This window comes from Phyllostomus hastatus, unplaced genomic scaffold (genome assembly GCF_019186645.2).
Source record: "Phyllostomus hastatus isolate PE091 unplaced genomic scaffold, TTU_PhHast_1.1 phas_contig_40, whole genome shotgun sequence".
Lineage (NCBI taxonomy): Eukaryota > Metazoa > Chordata > Mammalia > Chiroptera > Phyllostomidae > Phyllostomus > Phyllostomus hastatus.
Genome location: NW_025333872.1, coordinates 5,750,201 through 5,773,184, shown reverse-complemented (window position 1 = coordinate 5,773,184; position 22,984 = coordinate 5,750,201). Strand labels below are relative to the sequence as shown.

Here is a 22,984-nt window from a genome sequence, read left to right as displayed (position 1 = left end):
GACATATTCTGTGGGGTTGTTGTGAGGGCTGCCTGATTAAACAAAATGTAAAGCCTCCTGCCCCACACACCTTCAGTGATGGGTGGGATGTTTCCACAGGAGAGGAAGGGTCCATTTTAAAACCTTGAACCCAGCTTTTCCTTATAGCAGAATTCTAATTAATAAACATAGAAGGAATGATGGAAATAGAAGGGCACCATTAGGCAAATGCCTCCAAAATAACTGTTGCGGGCAAGAACCAGTAACAGATGTTCGAGTTGGTGGGCAGAAGAATGATGAATCACCTCAAAGTGTCTCTCCAGAGGACACTCATTAATTACCAAGGGAAAGATAGGAACTGTGTAGCCGAGAAACCTGGCAGACCTCACTTACCCAAGTTACTCAGGCTAAGTCCCCAGTAAGAAGGTGCATCATGTACCTCCTGAAGCATGTGCTGAGTAGCATATATGGCCTCTGTCCCCAAATGCATGCTCTCAGTCTCGTGATGAGAAAACATCAGAAAACCTAAATTGAGGGATATTCTACAAAATACGTGATTAGTAATTTTTAGAAGTAGCAGTGTCATACATAAAAGGCATAGAAAAACAAAGACACTGTCACATATTGGACGAGACTAAGGAGACATGAACACTAAATGCAGCATGGGAGCCTAGATTGGATCCTAAATCAGAAAAGGGCCACTAGTGGGAAAACTGGTGAAATTCCAATAAGGTCTACAGACTGGTTACTAGTATTAATCAGGTTCAACTTTCAGTGTTTGACTGACCACTGTACTACGGTTATGATATAAGATGTTAACATTAGGGGCTTCTGGATGAAAGGTATATAGGAACTCTCTGTATGATGTTTGCAACTATTCTGTAAGTCAAAAATTATATCAAAATAAAAAGAGAAGACCCTGGCCAGGGTAGCTCAGTTGGTTAGAGCATTGTCCCGACATGCCAAGGTTATGGGTTCAATCCCCAGTCAGGGCACATGCAAAAATCAACCACTGAATGCATAAATAAGTGGAACAACAAATCAATGTCTCTTTATCTCTCTTAAATCAATAAGTATAATTTTTACACATTTTAAAAGATTTTATTTATTTTTAGAGAGAGGAAGGGAGGGAGAAAAAGAGGGAGAGAAACATCCATGTGTGAGAGAAACATCGATTGATTGCCTCTCATACGCCCCCAACTGGGGACCTGGCCCAAACCCAGGTGTGTGCTCTGACTGGGAATTGAACTGGCAACCTTTTGGTTCACAGGCTGAGTGGGACTCAATCCACTGAGCCACACCAGCCAGGGCTAATAAATAAATGTTAAAAAAAAACATAAATTCTTGAACTTGGAAACAAAATAAACTCAGGTCCAGTATGCCCTCAACAGGTTTGGTGTAAGTATAAAACACATAGAAATTTCAAGGAAAAAACTGTAAAACCAAGATAATAGCTGAAGCTTTAACTAAAATTCATGTAGACAGCAGCCAAAGACAAAGTTTATAGAGGACCTGTCTCCAGAACTGAGGTCTTTTTTAAAAAATTGAGTTTACTGGGGCGGCATTGGTTAATAAAATTATACATGTTGAAGCCCTGGTTGGGTAGCTCAGTTGGTGGTTAGAGCATCGTCCTGATATGCTAAGGTTGCGGGTTCGATTCCCTGGTCAGGGCACATACAAGAATCAACCAATGAATACATGGATGGGTGGAACAACAAATTGGTGTTTCTTTCTCTCTCCCCTCCCCTCTCTCTAAAATCAATAGATAAATTTTAAAAAAGTTATATAGGTTTCAGGTATACAATTTTACAATACATTATTTGTATATTGTACTGCGTGTTTACCACCCCAAGTCAAGTGTTCTTCAAGCTGAGGCCTTCTAGCTCTGTGAGCACATTTCAGGGGTTCTAATACACAGAGAGAGTCAGATCCTTGGCTCAATCTTACACCTGCTGCAAGAGACACCTCTACCAATATTCCTCAGAAGGTGCTCCTTTAGCCTCTGCTTGAATGACTCTGATAATGAGAAGCTCACTACTATCTCCTTTTGGATGATTTTTAGTTTCTGAGCTCAAGTGCTATTGATAGTAATGAGAAATTGGAATTAACCCAAATGAGTAGGGTTAAGCAATCCTAGCTACCATGATGACAGAGCACTGGGTAGCCACTGAAAGTGATAAGAATGTAGCTTATCTTAATGCATGGAAATGTGTATGTAGTAATCTTAAGTGACAAGCACATTTACACATTGATTACATCTATGTTAAAACCAAAGTATGCACATTAAGAACTAGAAGATAATTTAGAATGGTACAAACAGTTCTAGTTTCAAGTTGCCTTGATTTTTTAAAAAAGTGTTATATGCATACAATTCTAAATACAATTTAGAAACCAGAATTTAAAAAAAAAAAACTTTCCATTAAAGGGCTTGGAGAATGTCATTTCAAGATTGACTGAGAATGTCTGCATGGAGCACCAGAGTGAAAAGGATCCTAAGGCCATGTCTCAGCACTACGGGAAAGAGTGATAGGTTTGATTAGTGATGTCTGCCATGGGCGAAGTTTTGACAGTGGCAGTGTGCATGCTATATAGTTGCCATCTCTCCTTGAGACATTCTCAGCAATGACTGTCACTTTTGTAGACACTCTGAAAGATGAACGAGCTGCTCACGGAGCCATGTGCAGGAGAGGCCTGTCCCTTCACTTACAAGTGGTAGGATTTGGGGCAAGTCACAGCATATAAGATGGTGTGAAATAAATCCCATAAGGGAAGGGAAAGCAGTGTCCTCTACAGCTGGGGTCAGTTTGAGAGTAGGCAGGCATCGCACAGAGACTCTGTGGCACTTGTTGCAGGTCTCAAAGGATGAGAAGGTCTTGCAGGAGGAGAGACTTGGGAAAGTTGTTCTAGATGGCCAGCACAGCATGGGTAAAGGGCTGGAGGCTGAAAAATAACGGGTCTCGTGGAGAGGAAACAAAGAGGTCACAATGAGTATTTGTAGGTTAGACGTAGAAGATGGGAATGGACACACAGGAAGGGACCAGACTGAGCGTGTCACGCAGCCCTGGATGACGACTGGATTTTATTTGGTTAGCCACTGGGAGGCCTTTGATGAGTTTTGAGGCAGGTGGTGCTTAGAGGGAGACACAATAAAGCCACAGGGTGATGAGAAAATAACTCTTTCCTGGGAGACTATCACTCTGTAGAGGGTCCCAGGGCCTGGATTTTAACAAGACCCCTTGGAGCGTGGGGTGGAAATCCGAGCGCTGGGATAATGGGGTGCAGCAGAGATAACCAAGATCCACTGGGAACAACCCCATGGGCTCCACCTACTGCTCAGGATTTCCTGAGCTCAGAGCCAGGTGCAGGGAGGTGGAAGCCGCAGGCTCTGCCCTCTGGGAGCTTTCAGTCTATGGAGAGAGGAAACATACCCAGGAAACAAGTGGAGACTGATCCTAGACAGCGTGAGATCTGGTCCCAAGGGCTCAGCACAGTTAGGTGTGCAGTGTTTAAGGGTAGAAAATAAACTTGGGTCCTGATTGGTGGGGCTCAGTTGGCTGGGAGTCATCCCACAAAGCAAAAGGTCGCCGGTTCAATTACAGGTCAGGGTGCATGCCTGGATTGCAGGTTTAGTCCCCGGTAAGGGTGCATAGGAGACGCAACTAGTCGATGTTTCTCTCCCTCTCTATCTGCCTTCCCTTCTTCTAAAAATAAATAAATGAAATCTTTTGAAAAAAGAAAATGAACCTGGGCAGGAACCAATGCATCATGCCTCCTGGGGCTCCTGTCCTCGGTAGGGGTGGCACTGGATGACTTCCAGGTGTCCTCAGACTCTGCACATCCCTGGCTCTAGGAGGTGAGGCCCTGAAGGATGGGCAGAATTTGGACATGCAGAAGGGAAAGAAGTGAGCTTTCCAGGAAGGGGGCTGGGCCGTGGAGGGGCGGTCCAGGGCAGACTAGGATTAGGAATGTCTGGGGTGCTGAGGGGGCTGACTGAGCTGTCAGGTCAGGTTGGGTCGGCAGGGGCTGCAGACCCCCAAGGCCCGGTAGACAAGCAGGATGTCCGGCCTGACGCAGTAAACCAGTGATGCTTGGGAGGGACGTGGTGCCATGGGGGTTGGGGCAAGTTCGGCCTGGCAGCTGTCAAACCCCTGGGTCCTACCCGATAAGGAAAGGGCCCATGCTGGGGCACCCAGTAGGCCTTGCAAGACGTGGGGGATCCTGTGGACTCTGCTATATTCAGAGGATGTGGTGAGATTCCAAGGATCCTATGACTTTCTTTTGCCTTTGCTTCCTAGTCTGCAGATCCCCTGCCCCTGGGAAGGCATTCAATCCCAGAGTCCATTGTGTCCCTGGGAACTACAAGGAGGAATGGGAGCTGATCTGGCCTTGAGACACAATCAGGCAGGTACCTCCCTGTCCAGGCCAGGCCTGGGCAGACCTCTGATGTGTTCCTCCTTCCCCTCCCCACTCACAGGGCCAGGGGAGGCTCTAGGGCTCTGGCTGGGCAGCGCTGGTGGTGGCCAGAGTGGAAAATCCCCCACTGGCTGGGTAACACTGGTGTTGGCAGGCCTGGTCTTGGCCTTTTGCCTGGGGCTTGAGGGGCCTCACAAATCTGTTTGGAACCCTGAGTGCGGGGTACCAGGTGGCAGAGAGCTTTTTTTCCACTCACCCAAAAGTGGGAAGCTCTCCTCTGCCAGGTTAATGTGCTGGGCCAGCTCCAGGTCACCCTAAGCAATGAGAAGCATGTAGCTGGGAAGCAGGTAGGGCCTGGAGATGAAGGATAGAGGCACAGGATAGACCAGACCTGGGGGCAGGAAAAAGGGCTGACAAGGGCTTGGGAGGAGAGTAACAGGGGACACAAGCATTTCAGGAAAATGAAAATCAGGGGTGGAGTTGCAGTGGGGCTGGAGAAGAGAGACAAAGACAAAAAGAAGCAAGAGCCGGCTGTGTCCCAGACTAGCACGAGAGGCACGGCCAGAAGCCACTTCGGTTTACCCTACCAGTGTGTCATGAGAACTTGCTGAGTTGTAATAAAGATTTCTCCAGATGCCCCACTGGACCCTGAAAGCCTCCAAAGCTGCCCCCAAAAGCTCTGATTTCAGCCACTGGCGTCCCCGCCCACCACCTGCATCAGTGCCACCGGTGCCACCTCCATCACCCCGAGGACCACTCTCACCAGCACCGTGAGCATCACCAGCATCCTGGTCACTGACCCCATCAGCCCCCAGTGCCCCTAACTGCAGCCCCTTACCCCAACAGCTTGGGGGTGCTGGGAGCCAGGACTTGAGTCAGACCTCCAAGCCTGTCACCCATAAACCAACAGTTCTCAACAATTTCAGCCTAAGGAGACAAGTAGCAACACCTGGAGACAATTGGGGGACCGCTGCTGGCATCTCGTGGGCAGAGGCCATGGGTGCCGCTAAACAACCTGTGATGCGCAGGGCACTGCCCACAACGCAGAATTTTTTATTCTGAAATGTCAGAAGTACTGAGGATGGGAGATGCACCTCCAGAGCCCACGGCGCCCCCTCTGGCTCTGTCTTTCCCTGGCCCTCTTGCCCAAATGCCCACATCACGCTTCTGATTCTTGGGTGAGAAGTAATCTTTGCTGCTTCAGCTTTGTTCTTTCTTATCGCTCGTGCCTCCTGGCCTCCATACTTGTATTGAAAAGTCAATAAGATGAAAAGTCTTTTGCGGCCACCCTCGTGAGGGAAAACACACAGAAACAACTGGTACACGGAGCACGGGCTACATTGTGGGTTGAGGTCATGCTTGCCCAAGGCGGGGAGGCAGGGACCGTTCTGGACACCGGGGGTATAAAGGACGGAGGGCTCAGGCTTTCAATTACCTGCAAGTGTCCAGCTCGGAGCAGCTCTCGCTCTGTGGACAGTCGGGAATTGGCATCATGAAGTGGATGGTGGTGGCCCTGCTCTGCCTCCAGCTCCTGGAGGCGACGATAATCAAGTGAGTTTGGGGCCTGGTGGTAGGTGCAGGAGCCTGGGCAGGAGACTGCAGCCCTGCGAGGGGTGGTTGGGCAGGGGGCAGCCCACCTGCCTCTGCTCCAGAATTCCTGCCAGGGGCAGGACAGGCTCCCTGAGCAGGTAGGACAGGAATTACAAGAGGGAGGAGACACAGTGTCTGCCCACCCCCCTAGGAAACATCCAGTCAAAGGGAGGAAAGATGGTCCTGAAACAGAGAATAGGGGTGTCTACGTACGGCTCAAGCAGACCCTGCATGGAGGCTGTGGTTCCTCTCACGGAAAAGAACAATTATCTTTGGGTAGGGAGACATTTGCTAAACATTTCCTTATGGCCCAAACTTATTTGGCAGATGATACAATCACCTAAGCAGGAACATCAGTGATGTAGTCTCCATGTGCTGAGGTGTCAGGAGAAAGGGGGTGAGGGGCAGGGCTCACAGGACACCCAGAGGGCTGAACTGGCCACACCTCGGCTCTTAGAACAGTTCCTTATGTGGATCATCTAAGATGGATCATCTTAGAAACTTCTTGTAACATGAAATTCTGTAGAAGTGATTAGAGAAGCTCGATGTAAATAGCTCAGTGTGAATGTCCCCCACCCTGCCCCAGGCAGGAGTGGGGTAGCCCAGGGTGATACGGGCAGAAACCCCTAATTCTCAAGCCCCAATTCCAGAGCTGACCTGGGCCCCAAACCACACAGGCCGACTTGCCCACTGTTCCTGTGTCCAGAAGAGCAGTGGGTGGCCCCAGGCCAGACATTTAGCAGTGGAGGCAGAACTGGGACCCTGCTGTCCCATCCCCCGTCTAGCCCTTCTCCCCTGCACCCACAATCTGTCACAGCCAGCTGGTGACAGGTGCCTGTCAGCCACCACAGGAAAGGACTTGCCCTGGGATGAAGTTTGTCATCTGTGAAACCTTGTAAAAATGCACATATCCTGCAGAGAGTAATGCCTGGAGTCCCTCACCTCTTCCTGGGAAGGGACCTATGGGGCACTCGAGAGCAGAGGGCCAGGTGGGATGAGGACCCTTGAGATGGGGAGGGAGCATCAGGGTGAAGGAGACAATTTCCTGAAACTTGGAGCGAGTCCTGAAAAGAGTTTCAAAAGAAAGGGGCGGAGAGGGGACGAAAGTAAAGGCGGAGGGAGTAAGAGACAGAGACAGACACGGAGAAAGAGACCGAGAGAGAAACACATGGAGAAAGGGAGAAACGCAGACAAACACGAGCGACGGACACAGGGTGCGGAGCGGCAGGGAGACTGAGGCCCTTGGCGAGAGATGGGGAGAGGGACTGGGCTGTGGGCTGGAGGAGCTGCCGGAGAGGGGGCACCCTGCCCTGACGCTCAGACCTGCCGCAGGGTCCCCCTGAAGAAAGGCAAGTCCATCCGTGAAACCATGAAGGAGAAGGGCTTACTGGAGGAGTTCCTGAAGACCCACAAGTACGACCCTGCTCGGAAGTACCATTTCAGTGACTTCAGCGTGGCCTACGAGCCCATGGCCTACATGGATGTGAGTCTGACCCTCCCAGGGGTAAAAGCCCTCTCCCTGCTGCCAAAGGCTAAAAGCAAGGCCTGGGCAGCGAGGGGCACGCCTCCATCCCACCCACCCCCAACCCCTGCCCCCTTCTCTCAGACCTGCCAGCCTGGACCTCATTCCCTGGACAGAGCATGGGAGGGGGCTCGGCTGACCTGGCAGCTCTGCAGCCGCCCTGGGCAGGTGCAGGCTGAGGGGCTGTGGGCTCTGGGCAAGTGTGGAGGGAGGGCTGAGGCCCCCGCTTCTGGTGGGGGCTGTAGGGCAGGAGCTGGTCCGTCCTCTGCTCTGCCCATGGGGGATGCTGGGCTGCAGGTCCCGGATCCCTCCGGAGCTAACAGCCTGCTCCACCACCCCACCCCAGGCTGCCTACTTCGGTGAGATCAGCATCGGGACCCCACCACAGAACTTCCTGGTTCTTTTCGATACTGGCTCTTCCAACCTGTGGGTGCCCTCTGTGTACTGCCAGAGCCAGGCCTGCAGTGAGTGCTGGGCTGGGCAGAGGGGGCGGTGGGCAGGGGAGGGCCCCGACACCATGGGGGAAGGGCAGTCTTCACAGGGATTGCTGGGGGGAGCTCTGGTCCTGGAGAGGACCAGGGACTTGTCCAGGGTCACATGGCATGCCCAAGCCAGAGGGAGGAAGCTGGTCCCGGGACTGGCAACTCTGCCTTGCCCTCCCTGCTCACCAACACCTATCCCTGCATCGGCTCCAGCCCACTCCACTCTGCTCCATTCATCACTAAGTTCTCACTGAGTGTCTGCAAGGCACGCAGAAGGACAATACAGGATGTGGGCCCCGTCCTGCAGTCGTATTTGGAGACAGATGATGTTCACTGTCTTAAGGCTGCTCTGGTATCTATCAAAGCCTTGAGGTTTGGGTCCTCACACCTGTAGTCCAGAGGGTCCCCCGTTGGCCCCACCCTTGATGATCTCAGGATCTTGGAATGGCTAGCTTCTTGACTTGGTGAGGGCTAGGGAAAGCAAGGGGTCCTGGAGAGTCATTTATAGGCACTCACTGTGTGCCCGGGTACCTGCTGGGGCTGGGGAGACAGGGACGGATCTGTGCAACCAGCCCATGGGGATATGGCTGCCCTAGGGCTCCCTAGAGTCTGTAAGTTGGAGGCCAAGGCTGTCCAGTCCTGTGGGCCTTTGAATGCTGGGAACCTGGACTGGCCCGTCCCCCAACATGATGGGTGGCAGGGTACGCTGAGGCCACAGGATGTGAACACAGGCCTGAGAGCCAGGGCAGCCCCCCGTGCTCCAGCCCGACTTCCCGGATCCTCCCTCTCCCTGCAGCTGGGCACAACCGCTTCAACCCCAGCCAGTCCTCCACCTACTCCACCAATGGGCAGACCTTCTCCCTGCAGTACGGCAGCGGCAGCCTCACTGGCTTCTTTGGCTACGACACTATGACGGTGAGTGATGCTGCTGCCGTTCCCACCCAGGACGTGGGCTCTCACCTCACAAGCCTCAGAGACTAATCAAGAGATCTAGACAGAGGCCCTAAAACATATGGAAAACACCTCGTGCTCCGCTGCACGGGACAGGAAATCAGCACAGTCAGGGCCCATTTATTCACTCACTGAACCCCCAGGACACCGAATGTGCAGGACACGGGACCCCAGGTCCCAGCCCCTCCCCACCTCCTTCATCCTGGACAACTGAGGCTCTATCCTTTGGGGTTTGGAGTTCAGGGCCATCACGTGCAGGACACCGAGGACACCGCGACAAATGGGATGGCCCAGCTCCTGGGAAGGGGTGCTGGTGGTCAGGGAAGGCCATTCAGGAAAGAAAGTGGCTCTTGCAAGACCTGTCAAGCAGGAAGGAGGACAGGTGAAGGATAAAGAATGAATCTTGAGGGGTCTGTGGGGATGTCTGGGAGGGAGTAGGTGGATTTACACTTGTCACCGTGCATGCTCCATGTCCCCTCCAGGTCCAGAGTATCCAGGTCCCCAACCAGGAATTCGGCCTGAGTGAGAATGAGCCGGGTACCAATTTCGTCTATGCACAGTTTGATGGCATCATGGGCATGGCCTACCCAGCCCTGGCCATGGGCGGGGCCACCACGGCCCTGCAGGGCATGCTGCAGGAGGGCGCCCTCACCAGCCCCGTCTTCAGTTTCTACCTCAGCAAGTGAGGAATGGCCTGGGGGTCCCCAGGTCCCAGCCCCTCCCTACCTCCTTCATCCTGGACAGCTGAGACTCCATCCTTTGGGGTTCGGAGGCCTCCCAGAGAGCACTTGGGCCCAGCCATGCTGTCCCAGGGCCCTCCCTCCTGGACTGCTGACTGCCCCCCCATCCCTGCCTCTGTCCCCAGCCCACTCCCCCCAGCATCGCTCCCTCCTCTGGCCGAGCTTGCTTCGAGTATTGCTGCTGATTCTTAATACCTCTTGGGTTTACCGCCTGCCCAGGTCCCCAGTTAGCTCATTTCCTTCTGACCCAATGCTTACTACCTGGACACTTCTTTTGTATAGTGATCTATCGCTTCATCTCCTTCGGTCTGTTGTTCCTGCTAGCTCCTGGAACCAGAGCCAGGCCCAGATTCTGGTCAAAGTGCACCATTAACTCCTAACAAGTGGTTATCCTCACCACAAACAACAGTGAACACAATTCGTTCTGCGGTTGGGCCTGGGAGCCAGGCAGTAGGAGGGGGTGTGAGGCTTGGAATGGACTTTCCTTCTTTCCCCTGAGGTTTAGCCAACCACCTTGAAGAGAGAGCATCTACCATCCAGAGCTTGAAAACTGGAATCTGATTTCCAACCATATTACCTACCCTGTTACTAATATTGCTGATTTACTTCCTCTGTTTATAATGACCCCGAGTGTAGCCTTTAGGAGCTTCCCCCAGTTCCACACTCAAGTTCAGCTCCCAGGGAAGTCCCTTCTCACAGCCGCTCCCTGACTCACCTTTCCCTACGCCCCTGCAGCCAGCAGGGTTCTCAGAACGGAGGAGCAGTCATCTTCGGGGGTGTGGACAACAGCCTGTACCAGGGGCAGATCTACTGGGCTCCGGTCACCCAGGAGCTCTACTGGCAGATTGGCATTGAGGAGTAAGTCTTGGCGAGACCCTGGGGCTGTGGGCACTTCTTTGGAGCCAGGTCATGAAGTGCCTGGCTTCATGTCACACACACAGCCAGGTACCGCTGAGGGGCTGGGACAGAGCACCCCCCACCCTCTTCAGGCCTGCCCTCACAAAGCCACAGCCACCCTCTGCAGGAGTTTCGAGGCCCAGCTCAGCCAGCAGAAAAGGGATGGGATGGGGCAACAGAGGAAGGGGCAGGATCTGGAATCCCAAACATTTCAGAACCTGTTGTCTAGCTCTATAGGCTTACAGATTAGCAATTGGGGTGTGTGGTAGTTGGGGAGGGGCTAATTTGCTTAAAGTACTTACCACAAATCAATGTTTCCAGACCTTCCTTGGAACTTTTCAGAAGAGAGTCCATGGCCATTTAAGTAGCCTTAGGTAAACTCTGGTATGAGCCGAGGAACGACTGGGTTGACCTCTGCAGAGTCCTTATCTTCCCCACCTTGCTTCTGTGGCTGTAGCTGTTAGTCCCTCAGAGGTGGGCAAAGCCCACCCCCAGCTGCCCTGAGCTGGGGGTGCCAAAGCCGCTCATCTCTCCGTTCAGGTTCCTCATTGGTGGCCAGGCCTCTGGCTGGTGCTCCCAGGGATGCCAGGCCATCGTGGACACAGGCACGTCTCTGCTCACCGTGCCCCAGCAGTACCTGAGCGCCCTCCTGCAGGCCACGGGGGCCCAGGAGGACCAGTACGGACAGGTGTGTCGCTGGAGGCGTGGCTGGCCTCTCCTGGGAGCCCAGAAATAGCCTGATTCTTGCCCTCCCTACTTCAAGCTTCCCAAGGCACTGGATGTGCAGGACCCTGGGATGACTGGGATGGGGGCCTGGAGCCTGATTCAGGGGTGCAGATACTTGTGCTGAGTGGCTGTGAGGAGGCGCCTTCTAGGCAGAACTTTTTCTGAGCCTCAGCTCCTCAGTGGAAACAGGGTGAACAATTGCTGGACTTTGAAGTAAGAGAGAAATAACTGGAAAGGGGGGCCAAGCTGGTGAGCAACAGAGAATAACTTTTTAATCCACCTGTCCCCCACCTTCATGGGGCCAGGCCCCCTGCCCCTCCTCTCCCCTGAGCCCAGCAAGGGATTTGCCTAAATAATGCATTCCCACTGCCTCTGCGGGACGGGACCGATGGGCTGCTCCTTCCACAGACCTGTGTGTTTGCAAAAGACAGTGGTAGAGAGGGGGCACAGATTCAATCTGTCAACGGGGCGGGGGAGGTCAGGCAAAAGTAAGGTTTTGGCTGTGGCAGAGATGCTCAGGTCTCCCTAAATCCTGTCTCCTGTATGTGAGTACAAACATAATGCCAGCAGTGCTTACACAGGACTTTTCCTTGAGTGCCGCCACCTCAGTCCAAAAGCAGGCTTGGGACTCAGGCCTGGGACCAGCAGGGCTGAGGTGACAGAGTTGGGAGCTACTCTCAGGTAGGAGATGAGACAACCTGGGCCCTGTTCTTCTCTCTGCAGTTTCTTGTGAACTGTAACAACATCCAGAACCTGCCCACCTTCACCTTCATCATCAACGGAGTGCAGTTCCCTCTGCCACCCTCCTCCTACATCCTCAACGTAAGTCCTGGTCCCCACAGGCTGAGCGAGCAGGGATCAGGGTGGGAGGAAGGTGTGAGGAGCCAGAAACGCTCCGCCTACTTACCTTGTGCCATTTTCCGACTTCCTGTAGCACTGATTTAGTTTCCCCACTCATTGATTCTAAATGCCCTCCTCTGGAACCAGGCTGTGAAGAGTGTGTCATCTATTATTCATTACTATTATTAGTTAGTGGGGAGAGGCACTGGGTTCTTTGTTATGTGCTTACCAAGGTCAGCCACTGTGCAAAGCCCTTTGTCTACACTATCCCACTTAATTGTCCCAACACTCAATGAGGAAGATACTAATTTCTATTTTACAAGTGAATACGTGGAGGTTCCAAGTGTTTAGGTAACTCACTCAAGGCTACGCAGCTAGTCAGGGTGAAACTAAGGTCTGGATCCAAGTTGGTCTGCCTCAAAGGCTTGACCACCAGGCTGACTCGCTCTAAACAGGGAGCAGGAGGGAGATGAGTCGGGGGAGGACACAAAGAGAGGAGTCCCTGCAGAGGGTCACTGCAGACTGTGTTCCTCCATTCCAGAAATTCCTCCCATCAGCCCCTGCGCCAGCTGCTCGGTTGGCCTGAGCCCTCAAGGGCACACACCCTGGCTCACTAATTTCTGCACGTGCACCCCATGCCTTGTCCATGTGTGGGCAAAATGAATGAGAGTTGTGCTTTTGTCTTGTGCAGAACAACGGCTACTGCACCGTGGGGGTTGAGGCCACCTACCTGCCCTCCCAGAATGGCCAGCCCCTCTGGATCCTCGGGGACGTCTTCCTTAGGTCCTACTATTCCGTCTACGACATGGGCAACAACAGGGTGGGCTTCGCCACTGCCGCCTAGACTCAGTGCCTGGACACCTGGGCTCCCTTCTTCCTCTCAGCCCCCCACCTTGCCGGGGCTTCTCTCTGGATTCAGGCTTTCTTTTCTGGACTCTGGACTTTTTCTAATAATAAATAGTTCTTCTCCATGTTGATTAGCCTGTTGTTTTTTAGAGGGCAGCTGTAGCCTGTAAGGCCGCTTCTGGTCTCAGGGAGTAGGGAGTGAGATTTGCTTCTGCTGATCTCAGGGGTGAATTTGTGTCTGCTGAACCAGGTTGTCCCTTAGTTGCTTTGAGTTTTCTGGGTGTGTCACTGGGATTCTAAAAGAAATGGAACATAAGGGAGGGCTTGGGGATGGACCCTATACCCTTCACAGCTTCTTTCTAGACAGGGATGCCAACAGTGGTAGTGGCATCAAAGGGAAAGGGGGCCCTACTCTGCAACCCAAAATGCTCTGCTGATGTAATGATAACTTACCAAACTATCACCAGATTTACTTCATGCATGTCCACATGCATGTCCACTAGCAGTGTGGCTAGGGGGTCAAATGAATCCCAAATGTACTTCCTCATCTGGGATCAAGTTTGCACTAGGAGCTGCCTGAGGCATGCCAGGTGCCAAGGATGCCTATGTGTGTGCGCTTGTAAGTCATGGGTCCTCTAGGGAGGAGGCTGATGCCACCAGAACCTATTTCCAGGAAAGTTTCTGAAGGTCTGAGCTGAGTTAAGCTGATCATATTTTCACCCAGACACCTCTGTCCCAGGGCCTGTATTTGAGCAAGGGCTGGACCTCAACAGTAGACAAGAAGATGATAGCCCAGCACCCTGTAATGTTCAACAGGGGAAGGTGACATGAAAGATCAGAACATTTCTGATTTTGCTAGTGGTGGGGGTTACCAGCAAGCTCCGACTGATGAGACCTAGGTAGGGGGGAGCTGTAAGTGGAAAACTCCTAATGGGAGGTGAGGGGAGCTCCATCCCACAGCCACATTTCTTTTTACCTTGTCCTTCACCAGGCTGACCCCAACCTTGCCCCTTATGCTCGGGGACAGAGGTAGAAGTGCAGGCCCATTGCCCCACTGCATATCAGGTGGGAGACTGAGGTTGCCACCCAGGAGTTACTACGACAATAGCACACCACCTGGGGCCCTACATCTTTCCCAGACTCTGGGAAAGACAGCATGCTTGCATGCTTCTCTTTGGGGTCAGACAGGCCACAGGGTGTATTAGCGATGAGCTCTGGTTCGGGACATCACTGACTGAGAAGAGAAAGAAAACTTGCAGAAGGGGAAGATACGAAGTGGCACAAAAGTTCCAAGTTAAACGTGAAGTCCCTGTATATATACAGCCTTGGGCCCACAGAGCAGGACTACAAACCCCCCGCGTGCCAGGGACAGCTGCAGCAAAGACTACATTTCCCAGCGGGCACCGCGGCAGGCAGGCCGGCCGGGGGGCGGGGCGGGGCGGGGCCGGGGGGGTGGGTGCTGCCCTCTGCCGGGCGCCGCGGGAAGTGGGTGCGGAGTGACAGCGAGAGCCGGGGCGCCGGGCGCGGGGCTCGGTGACAGCGGAGGCGGCGGCCGCTGGCTAGACGTAGGGATTGGCGGCGGCGCCGACGGCAGCGGGAAGGGCGGACAGAGCGGGCCTCCCTGGGGGTGCCGAGCCGGAGGAACTCGGGAGGGGGCGGCATTCGCAGCTTGCGGGCCGGACACCTGAAGTTGGGACAAGTTGCCGGAGCCCCGGGGCGCGGGCGGCGGACGGATTGACCTTCAGAGCTAGGTGAGCGGGGCCGGGGGGTCAGGGGTGCGCGGAGGGCCCGGAGCTCCCGGCCCAGACTCCCCCGCCCCCGTCCCGTGGGTCCGGGAGACAGGTGGGTGGGTGAGGGTGCGGGCTGGAGAGGGGAGCGAGACGGAGTGCGCCACGCCGCCGCCGGCCCCGCTGTCGGTCTAGCCCGGGACGCCCGGCGCGTGGCCAGAGCGGCGCTGCCCGCCGCTCCCGGGAACCGGCGCGGCCCCTCCCTTCGGGCCCGGGCCGGGGGCGGCTTCTCTGCGACCTTATGTAACCAGGCGGGAGGGGCCGGGGCGGGCACGGGCCTTCCCGGCCCCGGGAGCGGAGAGCCGAAGGGGCGGGAGGCGTGGGAGTGAACTTGCGAGAAGTTTGAGGGACGCGTGGGCCCCGCGCCCACTTCTTCTCCCTCGGACGCGGTGGGGGCGGACGGCACGGGGGAGGGCTGCGGAGGTAGGGGAGGTGTGCGGGGGCCGAGCCGGGCCCAGCCAGGCCCTGCGGGGATGGTCCGGGGGAGTGGGAGGGCCGGAGCGGCGCCACGCCCCGGGGGCTGGGCTGTCGAGGGCGGGGGCTGGGGACGGGTGGAAGTACCATCCTCCCCTCCCCGCCCGCCCCTTCCTCTCCCTGCGTCTCTTGAAGAAGGAGCCGCCCCTGCTCGCGTCCCCCAGAACCCCTGAGCGCTGTCTTTTTCTCCCCCTTGCATTATTCCACGACCTTGGGAACCCCAACCCCACCGCTTACCTTCTGTGCACCCCTCTTCCTTTCTATTTTACCGGGAGTTCCCAGTCATCTGCCCATTCCCCGAGAACCACACACACACACACACACACACACACACACACACACCTTGTTGGTCCCGAATCCCGGGAAACACGCCCCTCCCCCCTATTCCTTGAGGTCGCACTGCCCAACCCCAGGCTGTCGCGTCCCCCAAGTCAGCGCTCACACTCACCCTCCCTGCACTCCAGACGGCTACTGCGCCGCCGCGCGTGCTCTTACCTCCTGGAAGGGAGCGGGCTGATGCCAGCTCGGTTCCCGCCCCTCGGCCCCCTCCCAGTCCGGGTTCTGGCTTCACGCACTGCTGCTCCGAGCTGCTTCGGGTTGCGAGAGCAGGTTCGCGCCGCAGCAGCCTGGCGCACCCCAGCCTCGCGCCCAGGGGGACAGAGGGCGGTGCCCGCGCTCCCCCTTTCTGGTTCCCTGCCAGTCCCTCACCACGGAGTCCTTGGCGGATCCCCCCCCCCCCCCCCCCGTCCACTCCAGCCTGTCTGTTCTGGGGATGGTTTTGGGTGGGCAGTTTCTAGACTAAACTTGAGTGCAATGCTTTGGCTTCGAGTTCGTTCTCTGGGGAAGTGCCAGTTAATTACCTCTCAGCCTCCACTCCTACCCCGCTGAGTGAGGGGTTGCTTAGTGGAGCAGGGAGGGGAACAAGGCGAATGCAGCACCCCCCCGCCCCCCCCCACACCTCTGGGATGTGGACTCAGGCCCTTGCACTTGCTCTGGCCAAGATTCCACCAGCTCAAGACCTTCTTTTCTCTAGGGTGGCTAGATGCCCGTGTGCTCAGATCAGAATGCAGCTCTTGGCTCCGTGGCCTGCTCCCTCAGAGGCCTTCTCTGTGCCAAGTCTGGCAGACAGCTCCTAGACCCTGCCCTCAGTGCGATCACAGTCTGGGGAAGAGACAGCAGCAAAGTTAAAGGCGTCTATAGAGGCACTGGAAAGGGAAAGGCCGGAGTCTTAAGAGTCCATCCAGTCTGGTAGTTTATTGGTATGCTGGTACTGTGCCTCAGTTTCCCTAGCCTTGGGAAAAATAGCGACTGACTTGGCCCCTTTCTTTCTGGCTGCGGGGACAGGAGAGTGGGAACCAGAGTGCAAATGAAAGGCTGTTTCAGGTGACTCTGTGCTCTTCTTTTCCTGGAGGGGGCCGGTGTTGCTTACAGTGGACAGGGCCTGTCACAGCTGCAGTGCTGTTTTGCCGTCCCTCAGCTAACTGAGGTGCAGCTGAATGGAAACTCAGGCCTCCTGGTTCTGGGTCCCATGGAAGGTGTGCAGGGTTTGGGGCAGGGGACATCGCCTCAGGAGAGCACTGAATCCAGGGAGAGCCAGCTGGGCTTCTGAGTGCTGATGGCCTGGTGACTAACAGTCAGAGGTGAGCAGGGGCCGGGCCAGGGCAGGCAGGTAGGGTCCTGGAAGAGGAGAGATACGCAGTGTCCATCCCCATTGCCCGTCAGGACCCTTCTCAGTCTCTCTGCTGGAAAGTGGGTAGGAGGGGCTTCCCTCCCCTCAGGGCTGGCTGCCCTTTGAGGGTCTGGCTTCAGGCCCTGATCCCTCCTGGGGCTCTGTTTATGGCTGTCATTGCATCACTAGCCAGAGTTTATAGAGTTACTTAGCACCTGCCCCCACAGGGAGTGGCCCAGCCACCCGCTGGTGTCTGTTTCTTCCTTTTCAAAGTCAACTTGGTTTCTGCTGGCAGCTGGGGTTTCCCCAGCCACAGCCAGTGTAGAAGCCAGGTTAGGCCTTTGTCCTGTGGATGGAGGGCAGTGAGCACTTGGGGCCCAGCTTGGGGCCACCCTGGAGATGACCGTGGACATTGAGTTGGCTTCTTGCAATACAGAAGGAGGGAGCTTAGGCTTCCCAGAGCTCTCTGAAGTGTCCATGTCCCAGGATTCAGAACATACGCAAGTAATGTGTGTATCCCCATCTGAAAAGAGGGACGTAAAGATGTACACATCTCATGGGCTGTTGTGAGGATTCAGACAGGAGCTGTGCCTGGTACATGGTGAGTCCGTTGTGTTGCTCTGGGTGTCCTGTGGGGTGTGTGTGATTGATGGGGTTTTGTGTGTGTGATTATGAGATTACAGGCACCAGTGTGTATATAGGAGAATTGTGTATATGGGTGTCTATGTGAGTGTGACAATAACACAATATTATATTAATGGAATATTCTCTTTATACTATGATAGAACAATATTATAATAAAACTTAGTTCTAAACAACAGTGGCCAACACTTACTGTGCATTCTTTAGAATGAGGTAGGAACTATTATTTTCATTATATTGACTCAGAAGTCAGTCGCCTGAAGTCACACAGCCTAGAAGTGGTAGGGATTCTAACCAAGGCCCGAATGACTCCGAAGCCTGTGTCCCCAATCCCTAGAGAGCACTTCAGGGTTTCCAGGAGTTTTCTCTGAAGAGGTGGGTGTGTGGTGGTCTGGGAACTTTCTTCCCCCCACTCAGGTCTGCTGCTCTGGCAGGGCAGGGGTTGGGGGCAATGAGAACTCGATGAGGCCCCTGCCCCAGGGCCACACCTGTCTCTTGGCTCCTTCTCTGAGCTGCTGTCACAGGTGATCAGAGGACCCCTGCTGAGAACTCTCTGGACTGGCCTGGCTTCAGACAAGGCTTCCTGGGTCTCCCTGGAAACCACACACGTTACCTTCCAGTGAGGCCTGAGCTCAGAGGGCACTTGTTTAATCAGATGTAGAGAAAAGGCTGTGGGGGCTATTGGGTGACGATGAGACAGCAGCGAAAGTCATGGGCGCCCAGGAGACCCCACCCTGCCTCTGACAGGCTGTGTGGCTGGGGCAGCTTCCTGCTCCTCCCAGCCTCCGTTTCCCTGTCTGTGAACCTAACTCACCTGTGCAAACCTCCTAGCGACCCCCGCAGAGGCACCAGAAGTGTGCAGGGGAGTGTGAGGGACCACGGCAGTCCACTCAGTAGAGCTTTGGCCAAAGGCTGGCCCTGGTGGAGCGACCAGCCGGTGTCTCCTGGGACATAGCCATGGCTACTGTGTAGTGAGCACTGGGCTAAGTGTAACCTCGGTGGGGGGCCGTTGAGAGCATGGACTCTGGGGCCAGGCTTCCTGGCCGGGAATCCCAGCTCTGCCCTCTTCTAGCGGTGTGATCCTGGGCAAACTGCTTAACCCCACTGGGCCTCCATTTCTACACCTACAGAGTGGGGATTGCGGTAGCATCTACCTGATAGTGCTGTAGCGAGGGCTAAGTATGTGCATGCACGCTGCATGTGTGGGACTCGGCGCCGTGCTCAAAAATGTTACTTGTTATCACCATCAACTCTTACAACTCACTTATTTCTTTTGTGACTTTTTAAAAGATTTTATTTCTTTATTTTTAGAGAGAGTGAGAGAAACATCGATGTGTGGTTGCCTCTCACGTGCCCCCCACTGGGGAACTGCCTGTAACCCAGGCATGTGCCGTGACTGGGAATCGAACCAGCAACCCTTTGGTTCGTAGGCCAGCACTCAATCCACTGAGACACACCAACCAGGGCTAACTGACTTATTTCTTTATTTCTCATTTTCAAGTGAAGCAATAGAGGCACAGAGAGCTCTAGGGAAGAAATAAAGACCTATGGGCTGCAAATAGCACCCTGTGCAAATGAAATGCATTACACTGCTTTGCAGACTCTATGGCCACAGTCCCCACCACCCCCTGTTGCTCCATGCTCAGCCTGGTCTCCACATTTAGCAGGATAGCACAGGGGACTTGGCAATGCCTGCAGCATCCCCACCACCCCGGCTCGGCCTGTCCCTTGGGACTCTTTGGGAGGCATCTGGCCTGGTCACTTACTACCTGCTCCTGAGCTGTGGCTCTCCCCTGTGCTCCTGCTGCCTGCCCCTCCTCTGCTCTGACCAGACACAGATTCCCTTGGCTTGGCTGCAATGTCACTGAAGACAGAGCCACAATCCCAGTGATAGAGCAGGACCTGGAACTTAGCATGCCCATAGGAAGTGCTTTGCTGTGGGGTGGCGGGACAATGGGTGAAAGCAGAGGGCGTCTCAGAGGGGCAGAAGCAGGGAGCAGAGTCACTACCAGGTTTACTTCCTGGCCCTTAAGTGTGGGCATAAGGAGGAGGAGAAATGAAGTCTGGCCATCCCACCCCGGTCCAGCTTCCTCGGGCAACCTCCTTGTGTTTGCACACAGAGGAAGTCCCAACGTAAAATGTGATACCATGGGGATTAATCCAGGAGCCCGGACAGGCTCCCCGGAAACCCGTGGCCCCTGTGCCCTTCCTCCAGGCCCTGTTCGTGCTGGTTTCCTCAGCTGACACCCCATCCTCTGCTGCCTTCCTATCCAAAGCCTCTGTGCCTCAAGGCACACCTTCCTGGGAGACCCAGAGGACTGTTCCATCCAACTGCAGCCCCAGCCGGGTGTCATAGTCACCTGGGAGCTCTCACAGAAATACCATTGCGCCTGTGTCTTGCGGGAGGGGCCTAGGCATTAATATTTAAAAAAAAAATCCTCCAAATGATTCTGATGCTCTTTCTGGAAGACAGTGGTTCTCACATTTGAGTGGGCACCAGACTCACCTGGGGGAATTGTTCAAACACAGCTCACTGGCGCCCCTTCTCGCCCAGGGTCTCTGACTGAGCGGGGTCTGGAACTCGCAGGTCTGGAGCGTGCATTTCTGACAAGCCCTCAGGTGATGCTAGTGCTGCTGGTCCTCAGACCACCCACAGCCTGCAGAACCCGCAGCTCTGCGGAGACCCAGGCAGCAGCCTTCTCTCCCCTGGGCCTCTGACTTCTTTGGGCCCCTTAGGCCCGTCTTCTTTTTGAAGCCGGGTCCCCAGGGGCAGGGGCCACTCTGAGTCCCCTGCAGGGCTCTTTGCCCCCCACCTCCTGTTACACTGACCATGGCCCCGCCTTGTGCTCGGCACCCCCCTGTGGGGCTCGGGAAACACTTGCTGTTTGGTCGAGGCGGGATGAGGTGGACGGCGGAGGATGGACTGGCCCTGAGAGCTAGCAGACAGGGGGCAGGCACCCAGCTCCTGCAGAAGCGCCCAGAGCCAGAGCAGCACGAATGGAACAGGGGGAGGTGTCTGGCGCAGCCCCCTGCTGTGTTGCAATGAGGCCTATTACGCTATATTTTATTTTTCCACCCCGTAGAGGGCCAGTATTGGATCACTGAGTTGTATTCCTTGTTCATAATAAAAATGCTAAAATGCACAAAAAGCAGCCAGTCCCTTCTCCTTTCCTCACCCAGACTGGAGATGTTGGGTGGGTTGGGGTGGGGGGGGGTCAGTGCGTGAGGTAGGGTGTCTCTGTTGCCTTCTAGAAGACAGCAGATAGTCCGGTGACTCTGGGGGTCACGCCGGGCTGGTGAGGGTAGAGTCTTCCTTAGAAGCTGGGGGAGCTGGAGCAAAGCCTGGTGGGTGAGAAGAGGGTGTGGCCAGCCTTCAGCGTTGCAGGAGGAGGCAGGGTGAGCTGGGCTGAGAGCCAGTGGGTCAACAGATGAATGAACCACTCAGCTGTCAGCAGCCCGAGCACAGGTTTTGGTCTGTTCCGTTCAGTGCAGTCCCCTCCGTGACTAGAAGAGAGCGGGGGATACATAGTGGGTGCGCACTAGCCTTTGTGGAGTGAGGGGCAGGATCTGGGCCCCCTCACGTGCCCAGAGACCAGGACCAGCCTCAGCAGCCCACACCACACACAGCTCCTCAAGGAGGACCTCCCTGCCCCACACCTCAGCGACCCAGGCCCAGCCTCGCTCCGGTGTGGGGCTCACAGCCCGTCCCTCCCCCCACCCCACCAAGGGCTTCGCCCCCACTGGGGCTGTGGGGTGGGGCTCGGTTTGTTTTCTCCTGTTTGCCAAGGAAAGTCACAGCCTGTCCTCGGCCTTGTTTATAATTGGTTTGGGAAAGCACCTGCCTCGGCCCCCTGCAGTCCCCGAAGGGTGCCAAGTGACACACTATACTATCCACTGCCTGCTGCCTCTTGTCCCCTCCCGGCTGTAGCCAGGTGTACTCTCTGCCACCCCGGCCGGTGTGGCACTGGCTGGCTTTGCTGCGGGTGGCTTGGGGATGTGGGGCCAGGGGCCTTTGATGCCCCTGGTGCTGCCCTCACGTTGCCGAGAGGAGGGGACCGAGGCCCAGGCAGCACGAAGGCGCCACTCTGGCACTCCATGGCCTCAATCACCACTGGGGTCAACAGGCGTGAACCAAGCACTTCCTGGGTGCCCAGGGCAGGGCTGGCCCAGCAGGGCGATGGGAATAAGGACATGGCTCCTCCTCAAAGCTGACAGCCTAGTGGGGAATTTCAGTAATCATGGAGGGCAGAGAAAGGCAGCGTTGTAAGATGGGACAGAGTAGCATCTTAAATTGATGCACACGTGTCCACACCTGACCCTTCACTCTAAATAGCATCCTTCCTTGGTCTAGAGAGAGTCTTTACAAAAGGGCTCCTGCCAGCACTGTGCCTGGCCCAGCCCTTCCTGCCCTCTGGGCTCCAGAAAGGATGGCTCTACCTCCCCCAGGTCTTTTCCCCTGGGGGTCACCTCTGCCGGCCTGGGAGGCTTCCCTCTGGGACGGATCCTTTCTTCCAGGAGGACTAGAGGCTGCAGACTGTGAGGCAGGGCCACAGAGAGGCCCCTGAGCCACGCACCTGCCACTTGAAAGCCCTGGGCCGTGGGGGACGGGCTGCTAAATTGGGCCCCGCAGCTCAGGCCTCTTTGGAGCTGCAGGCTTGGGCCTGGACCCTGGGGCACTCTGCCTGTGTTCCCTGCCTCCCACGCCCTCTCACCTACCCCTCCCTGCCCCCAATCCCTCTGACTTTCCAACCAGTTCCACTGCATCTGGAATCAGTCTTCAATTCGTGCATGTCTTTCTTGCTCTGTTCCCCTCTCTCCATTCTCTTTGATTTTTTTTTTCTGCTTCCGTTCTTTTGGTGTGTTCAGAGGGGGTCTGAGGCTCACCCCACTCCTTCAGTGCCTGCTCCTGGGAGCCTCTGAGGGCCCAGAGAGTGGCCCCACGCAGGCTGAGGTGGGTGGGAAGGTGGGAGGTGAGAGGGGCTGTGGGCCCAGGGGCAGCCAGTAGCCTGGGCCAGCTGGGGGAGCCCTCCACAGACAGCCCTGCATGTCACCACACACTCCAGACCTGTGACCGTGGCTTCTCATCCAGTTTGGCCTAGCTAGCATGGTATTCAAAGCTTGGTGTGAGAAGAAAATATTAGAACTTCTATTTCTAGTTCTATCTGATTTCTTTCTCCCCCTTTTTATTGTGGAATATAACACACTTGGTGAAAAGAGCATATATATAATGTAATACATAATTATACAAGTGAGCATCCGGGTAACCATCACCCCAAGAAGAGACAAGATGTAGCTTCCACTCCCAGGTTGGCTGGTGTGCCCCGCCTTGGTCATAACCAGCTACCCAGAGGTAACCATGACCCTGACCTTCTTTGCTTTTCTTTATCATGTAACCACTTTCGTCTGCATCCTTTTGCAGTAGAGTT

The 22,984-nt window shown here is 55.1% G+C and overlaps 2 protein-coding genes and 1 long non-coding RNA gene across 4 annotated transcripts in view; 2 read left to right on the top strand and 1 right to left on the bottom strand.

The window, feature by feature from the left end:
* The first annotated feature begins 5,786 nt into the window (after positions 1–5,786).
* Positions 5,787–13,115, top strand: PGC (progastricsin). The gene is made up of 9 exons (XM_045843097.1): positions 5,787–5,943; positions 7,315–7,465; positions 7,851–7,968; positions 8,783–8,901; positions 9,420–9,619; positions 10,413–10,535; positions 11,115–11,262; positions 12,024–12,122; positions 12,832–13,115. Exons 1-9 carry the CDS (start codon positions 5,885–5,887, stop codon positions 12,982–12,984), a joined length of 1,170 nt encoding a protein of 389 aa, XP_045699053.1. The 5' UTR covers positions 5,787–5,884; the 3' UTR covers positions 12,985–13,115.
* Positions 9,174–9,441, bottom strand: LOC123821576. The gene is made up of 2 exons (XR_006786142.1): positions 9,386–9,441; positions 9,174–9,296 (listed from the first exon to the last, which is right to left on the bottom strand). It is a non-coding gene; the product is annotated as an uncharacterized LOC123821576 (long non-coding RNA).
* A 1,357-nt stretch (positions 13,116–14,472) lies between the features above and the next one.
* The window catches only part of TFEB (transcription factor EB), a 44,892-nt gene continuing 36,380 nt past the window's right edge, over positions 14,473–22,984 (top strand). Inside the window, exon 1 of one of the 2 annotated variants that reach the window (XM_045843093.1) lies at positions 14,473–14,737. The gene's annotated coding sequence lies outside the window, so the exon portion shown is untranslated. Of the gene's footprint in view, positions 14,738–17,217; positions 17,518–22,984 lie in introns of those variants that run through there. The other variant, XM_045843094.1, reaches the window with a different exon arrangement.

Coding starts and splice junctions, on each gene's coding strand:
- PGC (XM_045843097.1), top strand. CDS start 5,885: ATGAAGTGGATGGTGGTGGCCCTGCTCTGCCTCCAGCTCCTGGAGGCG. Junction 7,969..8,782: donor CTGCCAGAGCCAGGCCTGCA/GTGAGTGCTGGG, acceptor CTCTCCCTGCAG/CTGGGCACAACCGCTTCAAC. Junction 12,123..12,831: donor CCTCCTCCTACATCCTCAAC/GTAAGTCCTGGT, acceptor TGTCTTGTGCAG/AACAACGGCTACTGCACCGT.